We start from the raw sequence: 21,606 nt of genomic DNA on the forward strand, positions 1-21,606 counted from the left end.
CAGGATGATCCCTTGAAGGGATGGTTCAACCTTTTGGGGCATGTCTGTGCCCTTGGTTTATAGCACTGTGAAGCTCATTCTGCCATGTACCTGAGCTGTCAGTGTGCCACACAGGGAGGGAGGCATCCGAAGCTTGGTGGACATGAGCCACAGAGAATTTTACTGCCAAGCCATCCCTGTCTGAGACCTCTCAATCTCTTGCCTGCCCATTTCCCTGTGCTCCCTTCTGAGTAGGAACAGATCCTCGTGGGTTGGAGCTTTCACCAGATCGTACCCAGCTCCATGCTTAGGTTCCTCGACTAGGAATCAGAAGATCACCATCTCTTCAGTTGTTTCTTTGATGTAACTACCCTGGAATTGCCCAAAGTAGTGTTCTTGTCTGGAGAAGTAAGTAGATGTTCTCTGATCATGGTGCAGGGGTGTGTGTATGTTTGTGTTTGCATGCATAGAAGGAATCAAATATTCATAATGGAAAGGTGGTGTTGGATTTCCAAGGGAAGAGACACATTCATTAAATGTGATCTACAGCCCAAGGCGGAGAACTGGAAGTCGGGATGGTAACACCTTCAGGGGCTGTGACATGGAGGTAAGTTTTTGCTGCAGCTTCCCCATCTGCAGTTCTGCATAAATGACTGAAGTCCCCCACAGTGCACTGATGGATGAGAAGAACCTGGCTCTGAGCTCGTCCTGGGTGTGATCCAAGACACCAGCTCTTGAGACCCTCAGTAGCAAACACATCCCTGTGTCAGAGAGACTGAGCTGCTGTCTCCCACAGAGCTCAGCTTCAAGCTCAGAACAGCTTCTCGGGTTTGGAAAGATGCAGGGAACCACAAAGGTCCTTTCCCAAGGGACATCCCAGCCCAAGTGCAGGCATCACACATACTGCTCCCTGCTCCCTCACAACCCCCTGAAAAAAAAAGACTCTTTGTTCTAGGAGATATAGATTATATATATTTTAAGGCTCCATGAATCATTCATAGCCCAAAGATGAAACTGAGCATCAGAGCTAAGAAAAGGCTGAGGTTGTGAGGTGAGGAGCCTTCCATTATTTATTGTACTAAATCCTGACCTGGTAGTACCTCCTTGAAATCTTGCCTTTGCTTTGGGAAACCCTCTTTTTCTCCTAAAAATCTGAACTACTCTCCTAGTTTCAGTAGATAATTGTAGCAAGAACCTAATCAAATCCCATGTTGTGCAGCTTGATGATTGGCTTTCAAAGAAGTGTATGTCCTAATGAGCATGTGAGAGCACAGTAGGGCTGTTGAGAAAATCATGATGTGTTGGCTTGGAATGAGAATGAAAGAGTCCTAGTGATGCTATGGGATAAAATAGGGTTGAGGGGTTAACACTCAATCTGGCAAACAGTGGCAGGTGGGGATAATTGAATGGTTTGGGAAGAGAGGCTGGGTGTTTTCTAACTGAGCCAGGCAGTTCCAGGCTCAGTGGGGCACAAGCCAGCTGTGAATAAGGGCTCCTGCTCACTTGTGGTCCCTTGGTGGTCAGCATGAAATGAGTTTGTGGGTGTCAGCCTTGTTCCTGACAGCTAGATGTCCATACAAGCAAATGCCAATGATAACATCCAGAACTGTGAGATGCTGATTTGTGGTGTCCTGACCTCTTGGCAGAAAGAAGTAGTCAACACAACCTGTCTGGAGAGCAGCAGAACTCTCAGCCAACAAAGTGGAAAGGGAGGAAGAGGGACTGGTTGGGTGTTTGCATTTTCTTTCTGTTTTGTTGTTGTTTGTTTGATTCTGTAATCTATGAGAAGGTCTGGAAGTTGAGCTTTCATTTTATAAGATCATGGTTTTCCTTCTTACATCAGTTGTATTACAGCAAAAATTCAGGTTCTGCTTGTCCTGATTAAATGTCAAAATGTTGTACCACAGCAGTAGGAAACTTACCATGTTACTTTGCTATTGCCTTTTTAATTACTGTCACCAATTCATTGGCAAGAGTAATCTTACTGCTAAAGGCTGGAGACACCTTCCCTTTCCACCACTATATAGCCCCAGGGTTTGTAAGATGCACTTTTAGCAGTAAGGTGAAATAAAGAGAACTTCAATTATTTGCTGCTCTTCATTTGTGCCAGCACAAGAGCTTATGAGGCCACAGTCTAACCTGGGTGCCTGGTATGGTTCAAATTAAAAATAACCCCACTTCGAGCCCTGCACCCTCAAAGGTTATTTTTCACCCAGAACCTTTCAGGGCACTGCTCTGCCAAACAGCAGTGACAGAACAAGGGAGAGAGTGACCAGTGGTAGGGTGGGGTGACAGGCACCCACAGGATTGGATGGGTGGCCAAACCCCCAGCAGGTTTCACCATCAGATCTGGCAGCTGATAGTTTGCAGCAAGCAAACACCCTGACACCCAAGACATTGCTGCAAAAACCGGGAGAGAGATGATTTGGAAATGTGCTCTTTCTAAAGCCTTTATTTTTTAATAGAGAAAGCCTTTCAGGCCCCTTTTTAATTCATAATAAAGAGCAGGTTGAAAAGAAGGAGAGGGCAAATGAAGACAGTGAGGCTTGCTAACTTCCTTTAAAGTTGGAAGGTCACCTTTAAAAATGGATGAATGCAGCATTTGGAGGAAGCTCCAAGGCAGCAGGCCTGGGGTTCAGCACTAGAATAGGAGGCAGAACAAAGATGAAAAGAAGAATCCAGTTGGGATCTAGGAATAGCTGCAGAACTGCAAATCCCTGTGGTGGACTTGGGTGGAGGCGGTGTTTAAGGGAGCTTCTCTGCCCGCTCTCTGAAAGCTGCAGTTGTGCGTGGTGATGTGCTGGGGAAAGTTAAATTTGGAGCTGGATAGCCAGCTGGACTGCGCAGGGACACATGGACTGGTGGTATCACTGTAGGAGTAAACTGGGATTTGGGATAAAATTAAAGCACTGCCTACCTATTCGCATTCAGGACACTGAGTAACTGTACAGTTGTCTCACCTGTTTTGGTTGTGTTCCTGGTGATTTTTCCCCTTTCCTGGGACTCCCTGGGGAGTGGGAAAAGGCACGCTCACAGCATGAGTCCTGGTGATGATTTGCTGGACAGAAATCTTTTGGTCTCTATTTTGGATACTTTCCTGGCTCTGGCTACTTTGGGGTCCTCTTTGTGAGCTGGTGAAATCCAGGGCATGGTAGTGCTGCTGTCATATGGAGTTATGTGAATATACTCCCTTCTCCTTACCCCATCCAAATCAATACACTGGATGCTAAGATACAGCCAGATACTTCACACCCCTCAGTTACCTTCTTCAGAAATCAGGTAATTCCTCCCCAGAATACTCCAAAGATGAGATGTCACAGGGCAAGAAGCCTAACATTTGAAAAGGTAACCCACCCTGTGTCCAACATGATGCTTTCTCCCCAGTGCCAGCCCTTCCCACCTTTCATTGAAACCCCAGATGCAGCCTGGGAACTGTGGACACCCGGGGACTGCGACAGGAGAAACCTGTGACCCTGCTTGCCCTGAGCAGAAGTTCCCTCTGTTGGGGGAACTGTCCTTAGGATTCACCTGAACTCATTTCATATTTAAGTACTTGCCTGTCTTTCCCTCTGAGCCAAGATGCAGGGGCATCAGACATGTGCTATCTGTTGCTTATTAAGTGGTTTAACAAGCCCAGCTAATTACAGTGTACTCAAGGATTTTGTAGCTTATGAAAGCAGTCCCTGTTTGTTTGTGTCAGTGCTTTAATACATTAATACACCAGTTAAACCTCGGGAGGGGTGCATGCTCGCACAGCTGAACATACGGGGAGGCACGTTGGTGGTTTTCATGTCAACTGGAGCTTCTCTGGCTGTTTCAGCTCCAGCTCTGAAGGGATGCTTGTGGTTTTGCACTCAGCCTTGTCAGTGAAGGGACATGCATCCCCTACATAAAAACATCGTTCTCCCTGCCCAGAATTATGTTGTTTTACAAGACTCAGGCAGACAAGGGCACTCTGTTGTTAAGGTTTCAGTCTCTCAGACAGGCTTGGGAGAGTTTCTTGGTCTTTCTTTCCTTCTTGGTGCTGATTATACAGGCAATTTGTGCATGAAGGGTTGTCTTCTCTCCCTCAATTAGTTCCAAGGGGTCACCGGTGGGAGCATGCTGTCTGTGACATAAGTATTTGTGTGCAAAGGGCCCGGCACATTCATTAAGCCACACAGTAACGAGCAATAATCAGTGCACAAGGCATGCAGCGTGAGCCAGTGCAGGGATGGGGCTGGGGCAGGCAGGGAGGGTCAGAGGTAAAAACCTCCTCCAGTACACTCATAGCTCAATGAAAAGAAAGAAATCGTGGGGGGAGGAGAAGGAGAAATGACAGATTAAAGGAAATTGAGCAGCTGTAATAAATACACTTGAAATTGAAGTGATTATATTCCCTGCGGAGCTGAAGTGCTGAGGAGGGTCTGCAGAAAGGGCAGCTGCACAAAACCAGTGGCCTTTCGGCAAACAGGCTTACAGGGAATACAAAATGAGTTGAAGAAATCTGTCTGGGCTTTAGTGCAGGTCTTTCAGATACAGTTGGGAAGTCTGCCCTAAATAGTCAGTCTAGTAAAAATAAAGATAATAAAAAACAGGATGAAGGGACTAACATACACCAGACTGGCTAAGCAAGAGACTGAGACTGTGATGGGGCACTGCTGAAGTATCACAGTGAAAGGAGAGGGGAGGAAGAAGAATTCAGGAGAAAGCAAAGGGATGGAAAGCAGCAGCAGGATGCTGAGGGTGTATTTCATACAGCATGGTCCTTTTGCACATGCGCATCTCTGAGACAACAAAACTGGCCTCACAGAGAGGAGGGGTTTGGAGTTTTGAGGAAAACAGCGAGCTGGTACAGAGGATATGGAAGAGAAGGTGTTTATCTTGAGAGATATATATGGAAAACTTAGACTAATGACAGAACGAAAGCCAGCTTGAATCAGCAATAAGAGAAGGATTATTAAATATTTTTCATCTGCCAAAATTGCATCCAACTTTGTAGAGGATGAAGAGAAAGATCTCCCCGTATGAGCTGCCAGCTGTTCAAGGGCATGGGACAAGGTGAGCATCCTCTACAGATAGAGAGCACATCCCATAATATACACCTGAGGGCATGCACACGAGATGCAAAGCTCTTCACTGACATTTTAAATTGCCTATTTGAAATGGGGCAGCTGGATGAGAGTTGGAAGGTGGTGAACATAATGGGGACAAGAGACAGACCAGTAAGTCTAATGTTTGCTCTGGGAAATTCTTGGAAAGCTTCTTAAATTTTAAGGATGTTGTGAGAGAACACCTGGAAAGCAACGGTCTGTTAAGGCCAAACTTATGTGGCTTGAAGCTGTGGGAGGTCACACTCAACTAATCTGTTGGCATTCCCTGAGGATCTCACTGCCACTATATCTAAGGGAAATTCAGTGGATACAGTACACTGAGATGTTCCACAAGGACCACTGAGATTTGACAAAGACCAGCATCTGAGATTAATGACTAGGGGTAGAAGCATCAGTGTAGGATTTAAAATAAGAGCCTCTGTAGAAATCTGCCCTAAGAGAAAAGGACAGAAAAGAGCTATGGCTAAATGTGTTTCCAATTGGAAAGAGGTTGAAAGTGACGTGTCCTGAAGGTCACTCTTAATCACCTGTGTTTTTCATGATTTCTGTTAACAAACTGCAAAGAAAACATTGAAGGAGGAACCAAAGTCCTCCCTTTTGTATCATCATGGACTGAGAGATTTTTCACCAGTGCTATGGCCAAGGCCTCAAACATAGCCAGTGCCTCTTGTGATTTGGGATGTGTTTTAAGAGAGAGGGATCCCAAAAGAGAGAAGAAAAGCAGAGAGAGAGAGAACACCACTTTGACCCTCCTGCAATACTGTGAGCAGCACTGGGAATGTACATGGCATGGGGAAACTGCAATTTATGCCACAGAGACACAGTGCTATCCATTAAGGAAGGATAAGTGAAGCAAGTCAGGCAGCATAGAAATTTGTTGTTCATTGATCTCCCTGCAGAAATGAAGATGTGATTTTTGACAGCTCGGCAATTATTTATTCCTCCATTATTTTTTATTTTTGTCTTCTTTCTCTACAATTCCAGTTTCTAGTCTGAGGACCTCAGATGACTTGATGTGAGCTCTGTTTGCAGGAGAATTGCAGACAACTGTGTAAATGCAAGAAGTCTGAGAGAAGTTTTGAACTTTGGGTGTTCATATGCACTCAGATATTGATCTGGGTAGGTTTTCCCACTAGCCTGCTTGAAAAATCTCTGCCCTGAGAAAAGGTTAAGAGACTTGATTTAAACTCTGATTGATAAAGAAAAGACATCAAGGTGACCTTTTTAATACAAGCTGAATTTGGGGTCACTTTACAAGCTCAGATTGCAATAAGGAAACAGGATTTGCAGGCAGACTGATGGATTGGGTTATGGACACTGGCCTCTGATTTTTCCATGTTACCATCCCAGTGTCTGATGATGGCCCTCCAATTAAGGCAGTTCAGGAAAGCAACATATATAGTCTTGTTCAAGGTATTTTCTGATGAAATGAGACCTGTCCTAGGCTAGTGAGGAAAAACAGCTAAAGGTATACTGAAGATCTTTCCACCATTATATTCCACTCTGTGCTCTTCAGCATCACCCACATATATTCATCTACAAATCACCATTGCCAGCTTTGGGAGGTTATTTTTATGCCTCTGCATCCTCACCTAACTGTAAAAAGTATTACCCTTTCCCACCTTTCCCAGCAATCTTGCTGATTTTTCTCCTTTCCACCAGCAGTATGTTCCTGCTGTAAAACTTCAGAATGCACATTTAAATTTAAGCTGTTAAGCCATATATGATACATATATAGAATTAAAAAAATATAATCTTGGTTTTGTAGCTGAAGTTCTTAGTGGGCTGCCTTCCCCATGTGCCTTGAATACCAACTTAAAAATCATCCAGTCCTCACACATAGTTCAGTTAAAGCTGAACATGCACCTTTTCACCATCTGCAATTAATCATGTCTTCTGAAGCTACCAGCACTGCAGAATGTTTTCTTGAGTCTCACCAGGACCTTTGAGAAGAATTAACTGGCTGTTTTTCCCCTGGTGCAGACTGATGGTTGGCCACAGGAGAAAACTGTAGGATGCTTTTTTTTTTTTTTTTTCCTCCCCTCTTGCACTCAGTGAAGTTTGTGCTGTTTTTTGTGAAAATTCACCCAAACCAGCTGGCTCATAATGGTGTGGGACATTGCTGAAAGATGACAGACAGACAAATGGACAAATATATATTGTTTCATCACCACATGTTCTCCACATGCTAGGAGTGTCAGAGAGAATAAAACAAGATGGATTCTCATCACAATAAATGCAGGACACAGCAGGGATATGGTGAAGCAGTGCCATCAGGGAAGGATGTCTGTGGTTCCTTAAGTAGCACTGAACTCCCAGTGATGAGGGATTTCCAAAGCCTTACCCAAGGAGACCTTTCTCTGGTTCAGCTGTACCTGTCATTCCTCAAAGAGCTCTCTTCCTGCCAGGGAGAGGAAGGTGGTGTTGACTGGACAATGCCTCTGCTCAGCCAGTGTCTGTGAAACAAGTCGGATTCCACTGTGGAACAGCTCTGGAGTCAACACATGACTGAGCCACTGCCTTTCAGGGATCCTCTTCCGTGGGATAGACCCAGGGTACTGGTGGGCTCCTTTCTCTCATCTAGATCTGCCTTGCTATTACCTTCTTTCTTTTTCAGCACTGAGGGGAACCTTAGAGAAAGGTTCCTGTCCTTCTGTTGGTGTGCAGAATCACAGTAACACCAGTACAACATTCATTGCATCCTACTTGTGACTCAGACATAGGCCAAAGGAGCACGGGAAACCCCAATCATGCACACACCTGGAGGGTTAAATGAGGACCAGCTGCTATCCCCATCAGATTAACTAATTCCTTTGTATGATCCTCCTCCTCTTTATCCCCCTCTGCATAATTTGCTGCCTCTTAACAATAGCCTAAATCACCCAAACCACAGTAATTTTAGAGCCCAGCAGGCAGAGCTGTCTCACATTACTCCTCCTTCAGGGGTTTCCTTTTGCAGGAGAAGTTGGAAAGATGGAAAAAGGGATGTGCAAACAGAACAAGTAGGGAGAAAGCCAAGGAAACCTCAGGCAGAATCAAAGGACAAGGTCCGTTTGGGGTGTTAGGAAAACGTGAGTCTGAGGGAACACCTCATCAAGCCATAGACACAAGCACAATTCCTGTGTCGGTCCTGCCAGAAAGGGAGTCACAGGAGGTGGGAAGGAAGGGGAGAGTTGGAAATTGGGCAAATTGGAGGGAGACTTTCTAATGAAATCCTAACTTGAGCCTGAGATCTGTCTTTCAACACCTCATGTTTTTACTCCATATGGCCTCACTTCTGGAATTTTCTTGTTCCATGGGTTTGGCTGCATGAGCCACTCGTTTAATGACCACCAAAGGAAGTTGGTGGTGGCAAAATGACTGGGACTGGGGCAAGAAAAGATGTTGCTACCCAGAGTTCACAGTTGCAAAGTTTTGGTGTTTTTTTGTGTGGTGGTGGTTTTTTTTGTTGTTTTTTTTTTTTTTTTGTTTGGTTGGTTTTTTTTTTTTCCAGTTCACGGGGCGGGGGGAAAGCACATGATGCTGTTTTTTCAAAAATTTGTCTTTTCCTTTCGTTATGATGCTGAGGCTGGAGCTATAGCTGGAAAATGCAGAAGATGAGACCCTCTCACCGAATTTCCTGCTCTGAGGTGGTTCAGAAATTCTGTCACAACAGATTTTTCTTAAAAGCTTTATGCACTTCTATATCTGTAGAGAACTGCACTTTGTCTAAAGATCCTTCTTCATTTTGCACCCAACTTTGGGGCCAGTTCTTACTCTGTTCAGAGTAAGGGACCACAGCCGTAGTACAGCACGTGAACCACTTCCAAACCATACCTCTTTCTTTAATGCCACCCTTCTAATAGTCACATAGTTTCATAGAACATATTCAATATATCTGGAATTTTTAACCATTTTTGGTGGGGACTAGATCCTTCAAACCGTGGATCAAGAAAGAGACTGAACAGTGTTGAAATAGTGGTATCAAAACCCCCTGAGAATCCTCAAAATTACAAGGAAAAGCTTAATGCTGTGACCTGAAGCCTCTGCTGCAATATCTACCTGGCTATGTCAGCAACTGCAGCATGGCACTGAGGCTGATGGCTAGGATGGGGATGACACCAGCAGGATCTGGCTGGTGAGGCTAAAAAGGGCTGTGATTAACCATGGGATGTCTGCTGGTCAGACATCCACCCTGCTGTGGGGGTCAGTACTGGCTGGGCTGAGCTCTCCTGGGTGCCAGCAGTGGTGGTGCACAGCACACTCTGTGTCTGCCTGTCACTCCAGGGCAGGAATGACATCTAATCGAGGCTGTTTCAAAGATGAGGGAGCTTTTCAGTGCTGCTCCCAAATTAAGGAGTGTGAGGAAGACCTGGTGCAGGGATGAGGGCTGGGAGAAAGGCTCATGTGGCACGAGCCAGTTAACCCAGCCTTGTGTGACATCCTCCTCCTGGGGTGTGGGGGTGCCACGACCCAGAGGACCGCAAAGGCAAAAGATCAGGCTGAGTTTACTGAGAGCAAACTCCTTCCTACAAAGGACCCAACATCTCATTTCTGGCCTCGCAACAGCTCAGCACAATTCACGTGCAGCCATAGAGGGGCTGCTTCCTGCACCAGGCACTGGAGTCTGTTCCTGTCTCTGCAGTGAATCTTTGGGGAACTATGAGGCTCAACACTGCGTGAAAGCAGGTGCTGCTGGGCTCCTGGTCCCGCTGGAGCAGGCAGAGCCATGGCAGTGAGATCTCAGGCTGGGGGAGCCGATAGCCAAGAGCCCCTGGGACCTTGAGGTAGAAGGTAAGCCTCTACATTCCTGCTGGGAGACATTCTGAATGCTGGGAGGCTGCTGCTGAGACCCGGTCACTTCCAGCTTTCTTGTGATTATCCATCTCGGCAATAGGATGCTGTTAAGTGTCTGATTACTGTGTTGTTAAAGCCCTAAGCCTGAAATCTGACTATCACGTGGTCCCTCCAGGGGCAGCCGATCCTCCTCCATCCCTCCACCAGTAATCTTTCCTTTCCCTTGGAAAAATAATAAAAAAGAAAGACAAGTGGTATCTGTCTGCAGCAGCACTTTCCAATCAAGTGAAAACTAGCTGGAAAATCAAATCAGCCCCTAAGTTCCTGCAAAACAGAACTCTATATCTTTAAAATCTCCCCTTTTGAAGGGATGAGCTGAACAGCAATAGCTGCTGATGTAAAACAAACCATTATTCCTTGTATCTCCTCTCCAAGCCCCCCTCCCTGCAGAGGCATGAGTCTGAGGGAGGCAGATGCTCTCTGAAGACTATTTTCCTCCGTTAAATAAATTCACTTTCAAATAATGTGTAATTAAATGTGTGGTATTGAATTAATGTTTTATTCTGAGTGCTTTGGCAGCAGGGGACCTAGGGGCCTGGCTGGTGGAAAGAAAACAGGCTCACCAGAAAGACTCCCTTCTCTCTCTTTCCCTTTTCCTCCCACCCTGCCAAGAATCCCAATCCCTGTTTCCAAGAGCTGCTGGAGTGTATCAGTGAGTCTGTGAGGAGGATGCTTCGTATAAGATCCCTTTTGTGATGTGTTGCCATGGGACTCTTGGGCATTTCACCCTGTGGAAAAACCTCTGCAGCCCACTCGTGTCCCTCCTCTCTTCTGATGGTCCTAGTCTTCCTCTTCAGAAGAGCGCAGCTGTGTATTAACCCTTGTATACAAAAAGCAGAGCCTGAGTGTCCCCTTGGGATGTGAAATTGGTGCTGGATGCCTAAGGAGACAGACTGCTGAAGCTGGAGAGGCAGTTTATCTTTCTACCCTAGTGCCAGCCAGAAATTATTTGAGAAGGTGCAGAAGATGTTGGTAATCATTAGATGTTTTTTAGCTCTTTTGTCTAGAATGTTAATAAGGTTTTAGTCCTGTCAGCAGTGTTTTGTGTTCCTGTGGGAGCCAGCTGAGGAGGAGTTGGTGCATACAGAGGCATTGGCAAGCATGGGGTGAACCTTTGCTTTTTCCAGGGATCTCCCTGGAATGGCTGTTGGTTTTTCAGGACTATGCATGTTGTGCATCCCAGCTGAGACTCCTCAGCACCCAGTAGCCATGGGACACTTTGCATTGCTGTTCATAAAATAATTACCAAGTGGTTTGTACTCAGATTTACGTGACTGAAATGGATGAGAACGGTTTGAAGTTGTGTTTTGTTTTTATAGGCGTGTCAGGTGGTTTAAACTGGGACAGACATTTCTGCTTACTGTCTGTGGAGTGGTGCCAAGTGCATTCTAACTGTATTTTTTTCCCAGATTTTTTTCATTAAGAAAATGAGACTTTGCTTTGGTTTGGGTTTAAACTTTGCAGGTATGTCAGTCCAGGTAATGTCACCCTCTTCGAAATGGTTTTCAGCGTGATGTAGTAGGGAGCCTGGCAGGTTCTGGACTTGAATCTGGTGAGTTGATGTTTAAGGTGGGATTGTGCTTTGCCTTTCTCTCAGCTCCTTTACATGCACACACCCTTTCCGCTTGCCTTCAGCTCCAAGAGCACTGAACATGTGGACTGTTGGTGGTCGCTGTGTGGCTGCTTTCCAAGCTGGTGCTGCAGCTCAGGTTACGGCAGCTCAGCGGGTGCTAATCCAGTCACTCCATGCTGCAAATCACATCCCTCTGTGGAGGTTGAGGGCTGCTCTGCAGAAAGGCAGCTCTTCCTCAAATCAGTTCTGGCTGGAGCTAGCTGAAAGGCAGCCCTTTGGGTCAGGGCTCCCTCTCCATCTGCTATTGCAACAGCAAAAGCCACAGGAGCTGACTGATGTCCTGATTGCCAGAGGTATGCTTGGAAGTGGTGGATGTAAGGTATTTACAAAGCATCAGAGATCTGCAGGCAGAGGTTGGTCTGTTTTTCTGAGTCTGATTACACTGACAGCTCCTGGTATAGACTGGCATTCCTGGATAATTTTTTTAGCCTAGATTGCCCAGCTAAATGCGTCAAGGCTTGTTATTTTTTACCGAGGTTCATTTAGCAGCATGTAGTGCATTAGCTCTGGGTCTGCTGGGTCAGCTGGGCAATAATGCCTCCTTCCCACCTGGGACCTGCACTCTTGCCTTGCTCTGCTCACAAGGAATGAAGCTGATGGTAAGAAAATGAAAAGAACTGCAAAATCATAAAATAGTTATCTTTTAAGGTCTTTATGAAGGAGTGTGATCCTTGACTGAGCCAAGGACTGTAGTTGCTCCACCAAGTTCCCAAAGATTCAGATATGCTTTGCATAAACCTCCATGATTTGTGTCAGAACTGCTTGGTACTTATAATCAACGACTCTTTTGAATCCAAGTCCTTGAAGGGTGTCTTACAGAGGAACCTGGCAAAGAACCAGTGTCTGGGCACAGCGCCGAGTCGCTGAAGCGTGTACCCCAGCCCTTTCCCAGAGGTGGCTCATGTCAGAGCTGGGAGAGAAGCCACCACAAGTGGAGGGCTACCTACTCAAAGTCCATGCAGAGATATGAACCAGCCTGTTTATGTCTCCATTTTTTAAAATGGTATGGGACTGATTCTCCCTTTGTTTACACGTACTTCACAGGAGCCATTGATTGAAATCAATATCCTTCACTGACTTTGATGGATTTGCACCAGGCCAGGAGGGAGACTCCACCTCTGTGCAGCCTGCTTATACATTATCTTCTCTCACTATGAGACAAGTCTGTGAGAGAATGACTTACCAGCCCTCCAGTGGCAAGGCTTTTTGATCTGGTCCTACCTGATGTGCACGCTTTGCTCTGATCAGGTACATCGGTAACTCATCAACATGTTTCGTTGACATCCAGGCTGCAATTGACTGCCTGACATGAAAGGCACTCTGCTTGGTACTTACGTGGCTTAATAAGATTTCCAGTGTAAGTTGTAAGCTTTGATTATTTGGTTTTAATTGTCACAGAGCGGCAAAGCTATGCAGCATTTATTTATAAGAGTTATTTCAGCCGTATCAAGAAAGAAATGAATGAATCATATTGACTAAGTGAGAACTTTGCTACCTTTTTGTGGACAACTTAGGTATAAAGAGAAGAGACAATTCTTTGGCATGAATTAGTTGTTACAGCAAATGACTCAGCCACTACTAAAAATGTCATTGTTGTGATCATTTATAAAGTGCTGTTGATGCAAATGAGGCTTTAGAAGCTTATGAAAATCAAGGCCATATCTACAAAGAGCCCAGGAACAGACTCAAATCAGGGTACCCTAGAAACAGATCTAAAATAAGTCAATTTTAAAACAGGGCTTGAACAGCAAGAGGGGCAAAAATAGAGGAGAAGAAAAAGAGAAAAAAAAAAAAAAGCCATGATTTGAAAAAGCTGAGGGAAGGAGGAGCTGGTGATGGAGAGGTGCAGGAAAGGACCTACCTTTAGGGAAAACAGGGCCACACATGAGGAGGAAAGAAAAAAATAATAGAAAATTGATATTTTCTTTTCTCAGATAGAATAGAAACATTCTGATAAAGAGGGTGGCAGAAATAAATGGAAAAATTTCCATAACTTTTTTCTCTTCAACCAGCAAGTCACATGTTGTTTGTGAATTAATAATCCAAGATCAGGAAACCCACTAAAAACACGACGAGACAGAGTTCTTGCTGGTTGGGAGTTTGAAAGAAGGAGGTGTGAGGAATTAATTGAAATTAATTAATCTAAAAATTGAAGTTGACTTGGTGTAAATGATCCAGCATTAGTAGTTCTGGATTTTACTGTAACTTAAGTACTGGCACTGCTCATGGTTTACTCTGCCTGGAGTTTGATTTGTCCATTTACCTCCCCCTGTCGTCATCCGAGACCAAACACAATCGTGTATCCAGGTTTCAACTGTATTACCAAACTGTGGTTTTAAGGATTCTGGCTGTGATGGGAATCTGAAATGCAGAATTTACAGTGTCACTGAACCCATCTCTTCTTTATCTGATGCCCAGGACTGATTTAGAAATGAGACAGTAATTGGAAAATCAGATTCATGAAATGTACCAATGCGACATCCCAACATCCGCTCATGTGATTGAAATCTGGTGGTTATTCAAAACAAGTTGTTTTCATTGCACACAGTCTGTTACCAGCTCCATATGCTCTACCTTGGATTTGGAGGTTGAGTCAGGGTCTTTTTGCCTTGACCTTACCATAAGCTAGAGAGACTCTGCAATATGAGCATAAAGGATGGGAGAAGAGTCATTGAATCAGTGATACAAGTGGAAAAGTTCTTGCTTTTCCAGGCTCAGTTACAAGGGCCAGTGCAGAAGTGACCCATCAGAAAATGGTAGATTGATGTATGAGAAAAGCACAATTAACCTTGTTCTCTCTTCTTCTTCCCCTGTATCTCATGGCTGTGCTGGGTTTGCAAGTTTAGCAAACTAGAATGTGTTTGTGTTGTGGAGAGGAAGAGACATGACTAAGGACACATGGGAGCAGTGACGGGGAGGAAGAAGTTTCTGGGTTTAGACAGCCACTTTTCTGATTAAATTCACTTTAAGCAGAGATCAAGTCAGCTGTCCTGCAAAAAATGTTCGGAGGTGGTTAGGTAAGGTCCCTTTGCAGATCCGAAGCTGCCACCCCTCTGCCTCGGCTCTTCCAGCGAAAGGGAAAGCAAATAGCTTTGGAAACTATTTGTAAAGGTGGGTGCAGTGTCCAAGACTTATTCTTGTTAATGCTCTAACTTACCCTCCTGCTGCCATCACTGAACTGAAGTCACAGGCCAGCTGCAGGTTGGGTACTTTCTGGTGTGGTTAATGGGCTACTCACAACAAGAGTTTGAAACACTTTCTCCATGTGTTAAATCTTGATGGACAAGAAGGAAGGTGGAGAATCTGCCTGACTTTCCTTCTGTGTCATGCAGCAACATAGTAATCCCAAAACAAGGACTAAAAGATGTTTCATTTTAAACTGGAATTATTTCGGTGTCGTGTGCTCACATCCTTCCTGCAGGTATAGCACGGCTTAGAATGAGTTCCCATCGTGCTGTCAAGTCTGCTTATTTTCCTGTCAGGTCTCGATGTGGCTCCTGCAAAGGTTCTTCTTTAGAACTGTCTTGTTGGTTTGTAAGTTAATGGTACAAGGGGAGAAAAAAAAACGAATGAGTGGTACTTAAGGGAAGGAAGTTTGCATACACCTTGTCTACAGGGCTGACTGCAACACAGCCGAGACAGATTAGCACACCACTGCCTGCCTAAAACAAATAAACACTAGCTGTTTATCAGACAGGGCTCTGCTTTCTCCAGGAGGAGGTAAACAGATTTATGCAGATGAACCTCTGAGGTGCCCTTGCAGCAGAGCATCCTTCATGGCTACTCTGCCTTCCTTATGAGTTACAGCCAGGACAGAGGAGCACAGAGGTGCAGGGTTAGCACAATAACACAGCTATCTGCACTGTGCTGGGGTGGTTTGTCACTGCTTTATGGCCAAAGCCTATCTTTAATGGTAATTTAGAATTAATCATAGTGCTGATCTCTCTGTGAAAGGGAGAATTTGGTGTAAAATTCACTATTTTAGGCCTATAGCATGTGAAAAAGCAATTTATTATAACTCACTTATTATTCCATTTGTGTCTAAAATGCTGTGAAGCAAAATTTATGGCCAATTGAGGTTGAGAGACATTGTGATCAGCAAAAGTACTTTTCTGATTCTGCATTAAGATTGTCCAGTTGCTGTCAAACTACTTAACTTCGTGACCCTTTTATTTTTATAACCACCCAAGTTTATTTTAAATCCAGCAGTGCTATGTGCATCCACCACTGCAAAAGGATTGCTCCTCTCTCAGTTCAACTCTGCCTGCTGCAATATTACCTTTAATTCTTCATATAAATTTTCCCTGAAGCTTCTCAGGTGACTTTAACAACTTGTTGCAAAATCTGGTCTTGAACACAGATGGGATATTATTTTATAATGTAGACATAATTACACAGTTTGGATGCCAGCTCTCAGAAATGTCTGATCATTTATTAAGATGTTGTTGGGAGGAAAAATTGGAAGCTGAATGTTTTGGGCAAGACCCGGAGACTTCAGAAAGAGAAGTTTGCTTCCGTTCTCATGCTGTTGCTCACAAGAAGTGTAAACATTCTCAAATACTATTGCCTGTTATTCTGAGACAGTTTCCTTTTTAACTTTATCTCACACCAGACGGGGCAATCGGATTGCAATTGCTACATTTCTGAGTTTTTTGAAGTGTCCTTGGACTCCTCTTAGTATAAGATCATTCTCCTGCAGCTTTCTTGACTGCTGCTATTCAGGAGACCAACAATGCAAATATGTGGTTTGTCAATACAGTAAGTCCAAGGTACTGTAGTGATGAGTGTTACAGAAAAGCTTGCCAAGAGAAAGAGGAAAAAATCCTTTCTCTCTGCTCTGTGAAGTAAATTGGTGCCATTTGAGCTTTTCTTAGATTAGGACTTTCCTCACCCAAGTGCATCACTTAACATTTCAACACATAATATCTCAGATTTCTCAAGGTACTCCTTAAACACTCAGCTAAACCATGTGGAGAAGGCAAAGTCCACATGTGATTTGTTCTCCCTGGCTGTCGCTGCAGGTTTAAAGCCAGAACAATTTTGGATGTGCCTACCACCCTGTGCCTTAATGTTACAAATATTATTAATATTGGTAAGTAACACTTTTCAGTCTGTGGAACAATTAACAAAAAGGTCAATGGGAATTCCCCAGAGAGGCATCTTTCATTACAAGGCCCATTGCTTATGCAATCTCACGACATCCATCTTCCCAAACAAGCCAAAGGACCAGAGATGGCAGCTCCTTAAACCTGCCTCTGAGCTCCTAATTAAAAAGCTTAATTGTACAAAATCCATTAGGATGCCTCTCTTCTAACCCTTTGGAGTTTTGATGCCTTGTGTTACCTATGTTGCTGTGGGGCACATGCCCCCACGGGTCGATACAGGTGCCTGTTTGGACACCTGGGTGGCAGGAGCTGGTGGCAGATTGGGATCTCTGTAAGTGACGTGGCCCTGCAGCCAGTCTGAAACCTGGAGTCAGTCACCTCCACCTCCTGCATCCGCAGTGCCCCAAGGGAAATGCACCTGAGCTAAGGGTTGCATACCTGGGCCGGATGGAAGAGATGGAAAAAAGTCAAAAGTGGTCCAGTTTGTGAGCAAACATATTCAGGGTTGTGAACGCTGCAGGGTAGGAGTGAGAAGAGGGCACTGTCTCACGTAATGCCTCTGCTTGGGGAGACCTGTCATGCATCAGGTTTTGCTTATCAGGCACTGGAGAAAAGTGTACAGCTCTCCACTGCCCTGCCATGACCTCCAGGCTGAAGCTGGGGGTGGTCTGTGCTGGCAGAGTTCTCAAGGGAGGCAGTAAGCCTCACAGAAGGGCAGTTTTGGGTACTGTGCCTCTAGAAAACGTTGTGGTGGCTGTGCATCTGTAGCTGCTTCCACAGTTTATTATGGGCATTAAAAAGCCTCTTTGTATTGCTGAGGAGCTGCAGGGGTGCTGTGATGTCAGAAAGGTGCTTGGAGGTTTGGTAGCAAGTAGCTGTAGTATTGTTCCCAGAAGAGAATATGGAGACCCACAACTTCTCCCAGCAACCAGTGGCATTTAATCATGCCACAGCATTAGTGGATATCCCATAGTCACTTACCTACCCTTGTAGGTGCCTGATCCCTGGGCAGATCCAGCCATTAGGAATGACCTGTTAGCTGAGCAGACCAATTTTCATCGGCCTCTGTACCTTTGGTAAATTAATAGCTACTGCTCTTTCTGATTCTTCCTGAAACCTTGGTTGCTATTCTCTGTCAGTCCTCGCCATCCTAAATGTCAGTGGAAAGGATCATTGAAACTAATGGATTCAGTTTGTCTGTTGTGCCAGTGACTGTATCCTGGGATGACCTTCTTTCTGAGGTAGCAGTTGAGTAGAAGGCTGCAGGGTCAGGGTCCTGCTGCAGGACAGTACTCGGTGCTACCAGCCGGCCCCTGCTCATGCCCTACCATGCATGGGGGTCAGTGGTCCTCCTCCTCTTGAGAATGATTTGAGTTGCCAAGGTTCAACCTCAAAAATCTGCTGTGTTTGAGTTTAAACTAATTCCATTTGAAATGCAAAACTCAACAGGACCTTCTAATCTCACCCGGCCTGGCATCGGAAGTATGTGACCTTTGCTATGCCTCACAGGAGATGAATTATTTCCAGGATCATTCCAAAGACATTCAGGTCTTTGTAGCAGAACTTGCCCCAAAGGTTCCTCTCCCTGTGGACAAGTTTGCCACAAGCTTGTCATGAGAACGTGATACACCTCAAGTACTTTCCTCACAGATGTTTTGCATGAGAGTAGCTCCATCCCAGAGATGGCTGTGTTCTGTGGGTGGGTAAAAAGATCCCTGTAGATATTTTTGCAAAGCAATTTCAGATCCCTTGCAGCTTGCAAGAAAATTGAATTAGTTGTTTTCCATTCCCTGAATTAACCCTGATTCATTTCTCCCTCAACCCTCTCCCTCTTCCTCCCCTCCCTCCAACAGATGTCCAGCATATTAAGAGGAGAGACATCGTTTTGAAGAGGGAGCTGGGAGAAGGTGCCTTTGGGAAGGTGTTCTTGGCCGAGTGTTACAACCTCAGCCCCACGAACGACAAAATGCTGGTGGCAGTGAAGGTAAATCCCAAGGATGAATGGCAGAGATAGAGCAGGGGCTGGCTGGCAAAGTGAGACTGGATGAGCCTGCATGGGAAAGGGAAGCAGGGGAGGGCTGGGGACCACGGTCAGAGATTTATTTGATGCAGGAGATTGTGGTAAATCCACTTAGTCACACAAGAGTTTCAGTGTTTCGCTTCAAGGTTGTCTGCTCTCACCAATGCCAAAACCTCCCTTCCTGTTGGCGCAGCCAGGAGACAGACAGGGAGGAGAAGCTGGTCTGGAAGCCGTGAGCTCCTGTGCAGCTGAAGCAGCGCAGTGTGAATCCACCTCCCTCTGTGAGACACTGGGGCCCTGCTCCTTCTGGATTTTATCTTTTTGCGTAACACGCAGAAGCTGAAACAAAAAAAGGACTCAGCAAAAATAAGTACTTAAAAGCTAAGCACGATGAACCAATTTTCTGGGATCAATTTGCCGCAAGATGGGCAAAGCAGCTCAGCTCAGCTCCACTCAGCTCCTGCTTGCCTAGCCACAGGTTGCTCCTGTTTCGCTTATTTTGAGCCAACACAAGTTCAGCTTGGCTTGTGCTGTGCTGCTTGCATCCTTGTGATAGTCCCCGTGTGAGCTGTGCCCCATCAGCGGGGCTCTGGGCAGGGGAGACCACTCAGTGCAGAACTGCACTCTCCTCTCAAGTGGCACCAGTTGACAGACACACATTGTCTAATCCCTTGGATTTAACCAGTGCCTCCTAACTCCTTGGAACAAGTTCTGCATTAGAGCCAATGCTCTACAGGGGGAAAGGTTCCAGCACTCTCTCCAGGATGCTGGAGGCACCAGTTACTTGAGAGTTGTTCTAATCATTGGCAGCTCTTTTTTATTTTTAAGCTCGTGTGTCCCCTTTTGCCCTGGCAGTGAAGTGCAAGATTGCACCTTTCACCTCTGAGACTGGTTAAAGCTGAGGCAGCGAAGACACCCATATGATTAATTGCTTGATTACAGGGTTGGTACTGCCTATCAGTGTCAACCATCCCTTAGCAAGCCTGGCTCTCGAGTCTCTTCTGAGTTGCATTTGCATGTAGGCAGAAACAGCATCTGAACTTGTTTCTCTTAATTGCTACTATGAGCTTACATCTCCAAAATGCCTTTCATCCTGCAAGATCATACAGTTCCAGCTGTATGAAGCAAGGCCTTGGAATCTGGCTCCTTGCCAGCTCTAGGAGTGGCAGGAAAAAAAATCCCTCTAATTTGGGCCACATTATAAGTCTGAGGTAAAATAAAAAAGATAATAATAAAAAAAAATATATAGAAAGGCTTTACATATTAAGTTGAGATTTGGCTGCATTTCCTGAAGATCTCATGCTCCCGATAGAGGCTGAGAACTACCTCCCCAGTCACTGCAGCTCAGGGCAGCAGCAGGATATGCTGGTCAAGGGCAGCTGAGTCCACAGCCCAGAGCCTGCCTCTGCCCTGCTCTCAGGGACTCTCTCCCAGGGCCAAAAAAAGTGGCTGTGTTACTAACTCGGTTAAATGGACTCAGATTTTCAGTGAATCTAGAGGTTGCAGCCCCGCAGATAAGCTGAGTTTTAAAGTGATGACATGGAAAAGCTTCCTGTTTTATTCAGCTTGCTTCTAAAAGCATGCTAAGAAATGCACAAAACCTATATCCAGCGAAGAGTGTTGAGGTGACAAAGTCAAGTACTAGAAATGCTGGAGGGGCTGTATTCAGGGCATGTCCTTCGAACACAGATTTTTCATTTCTCTGTGAGCTGCTCCATTGTGATGATCACTCCTGTGCTGAGAGCTTCCTAGATGTGAGAGTGCCTGTTTTCACAGCTTCCCAGCTAGTTGCTGGGGTTGCATCATCACCATTTTGCAGGGCATGGAGTGCAGATGGAGAAGCAGGAAAACTGAGCTGAAGGGATCCACTCAGGTGGAAGGAGTTACTGACCTCCCTTTCCAGCCCCATGGACAGCAGGTACCAGACTCAGAGTGAGCCCTGCTGCAGCAATAAACACAGTGCTTGTGGAGACCTGGCCATGATGCCACATAAGAGGGGATTTTCCAGGTAATATTGAAACAACTGGCCCTTCGTGACAAAAACTGTAACCTTGCAGATGCTCAGGGACTTGCCAGAAATTATGGAGGAATCCATCCCAAATCTTCCTGGGAGAGTTATTCCAGTGATTTTACTGAGACATCCCTTCTCTTCCTCTGGTTCTGGTCTTCTTTCCCTGTTCTATCCCTTCCAGCTCCTGTTTTCCTCATTTCTAAATGCTTGGCTGTTCAACCTTAGTAATGTGAGGGGGTTTAATAACTTCTTTTTGATGTGTCATATTTACAAACTTACAGTCCTAACACCTTGTAGAAATGATCGTGTGTGAAGGAGAGGAAACCTAAACTCACTGCAGCTTGAAATACTATGTGCAACCACAGGAAAAAGGGGGAGAAAAGAGTGATGGGGGAAGGGACTATTTCCCTGCAGAAAAATAGGGTAGCATCAACATTCTGAAGATATTAAATGGCTAAAAGGAATTGGGTGCCTGAGAAAAGGATGGATGCTTTGCCATCTGCACCGTGTAACTAACATTAATCTAAATATCTCCAGTCAAGCTATGCCAAAGGACAAAGAATTAAAATAGATTTACGCCATGTGTCTAGTAGTTTGGGGGCAGAAGAAGAAGAGGTAGTGTCCTAAGGCTTGGGGAAAAACCTTGCAGCAGATCTGCTACAAGGGGAAAAGCACCTGTTCTGAAGGACTCACTACATCCAGCAGTACCATGGGCCAGCCAAGGTGCAGTAACTGTGTGCTGGGTCCTGCCGTCCAAACACAGCTTTCTGGTGCTGAACATCTCTTTTTAAGCACAAATTGCACCTGCTCATGCCTCTTCTCCTGTCTGTATGGGGAGATTGAAGGCACGGGGAAAAGGGAGAAGGTATATTTGTATGTGTAGGTAAGGGGAGAGCTACCTAGTGAGGGGGAACTGGTGCACATCAGAC

The 21,606-nt window shown here is 45.3% G+C and overlaps 1 protein-coding gene across 3 annotated transcripts in view; it reads left to right on the top strand.

Moving 5' to 3' along the window:
- The window catches only part of NTRK3 (neurotrophic receptor tyrosine kinase 3), a 222,492-nt gene that overhangs the window by 148,790 nt on the left and 52,096 nt on the right, over nucleotides 1-21,606 (top strand). For all 3 annotated transcript variants that reach the window (XM_050309944.1, XM_050309945.1, XM_050309946.1), the window contains one exon: nucleotides 18,500-18,630. In XM_050309944.1, coding sequence (XP_050165901.1) covers nucleotides 18,500-18,630 — 131 coding nt within the window. The remainder of the gene's footprint in view (nucleotides 1-18,499; nucleotides 18,631-21,606) is intronic.

Source organism: Myiozetetes cayanensis, unplaced genomic scaffold, assembly GCF_022539395.1.
Source record: "Myiozetetes cayanensis isolate MyiCay16 unplaced genomic scaffold, myiCay2020 scf14, whole genome shotgun sequence".
NCBI classification, from domain to species: Eukaryota; Metazoa; Chordata; class Aves; order Passeriformes; family Tyrannidae; genus Myiozetetes; species Myiozetetes cayanensis.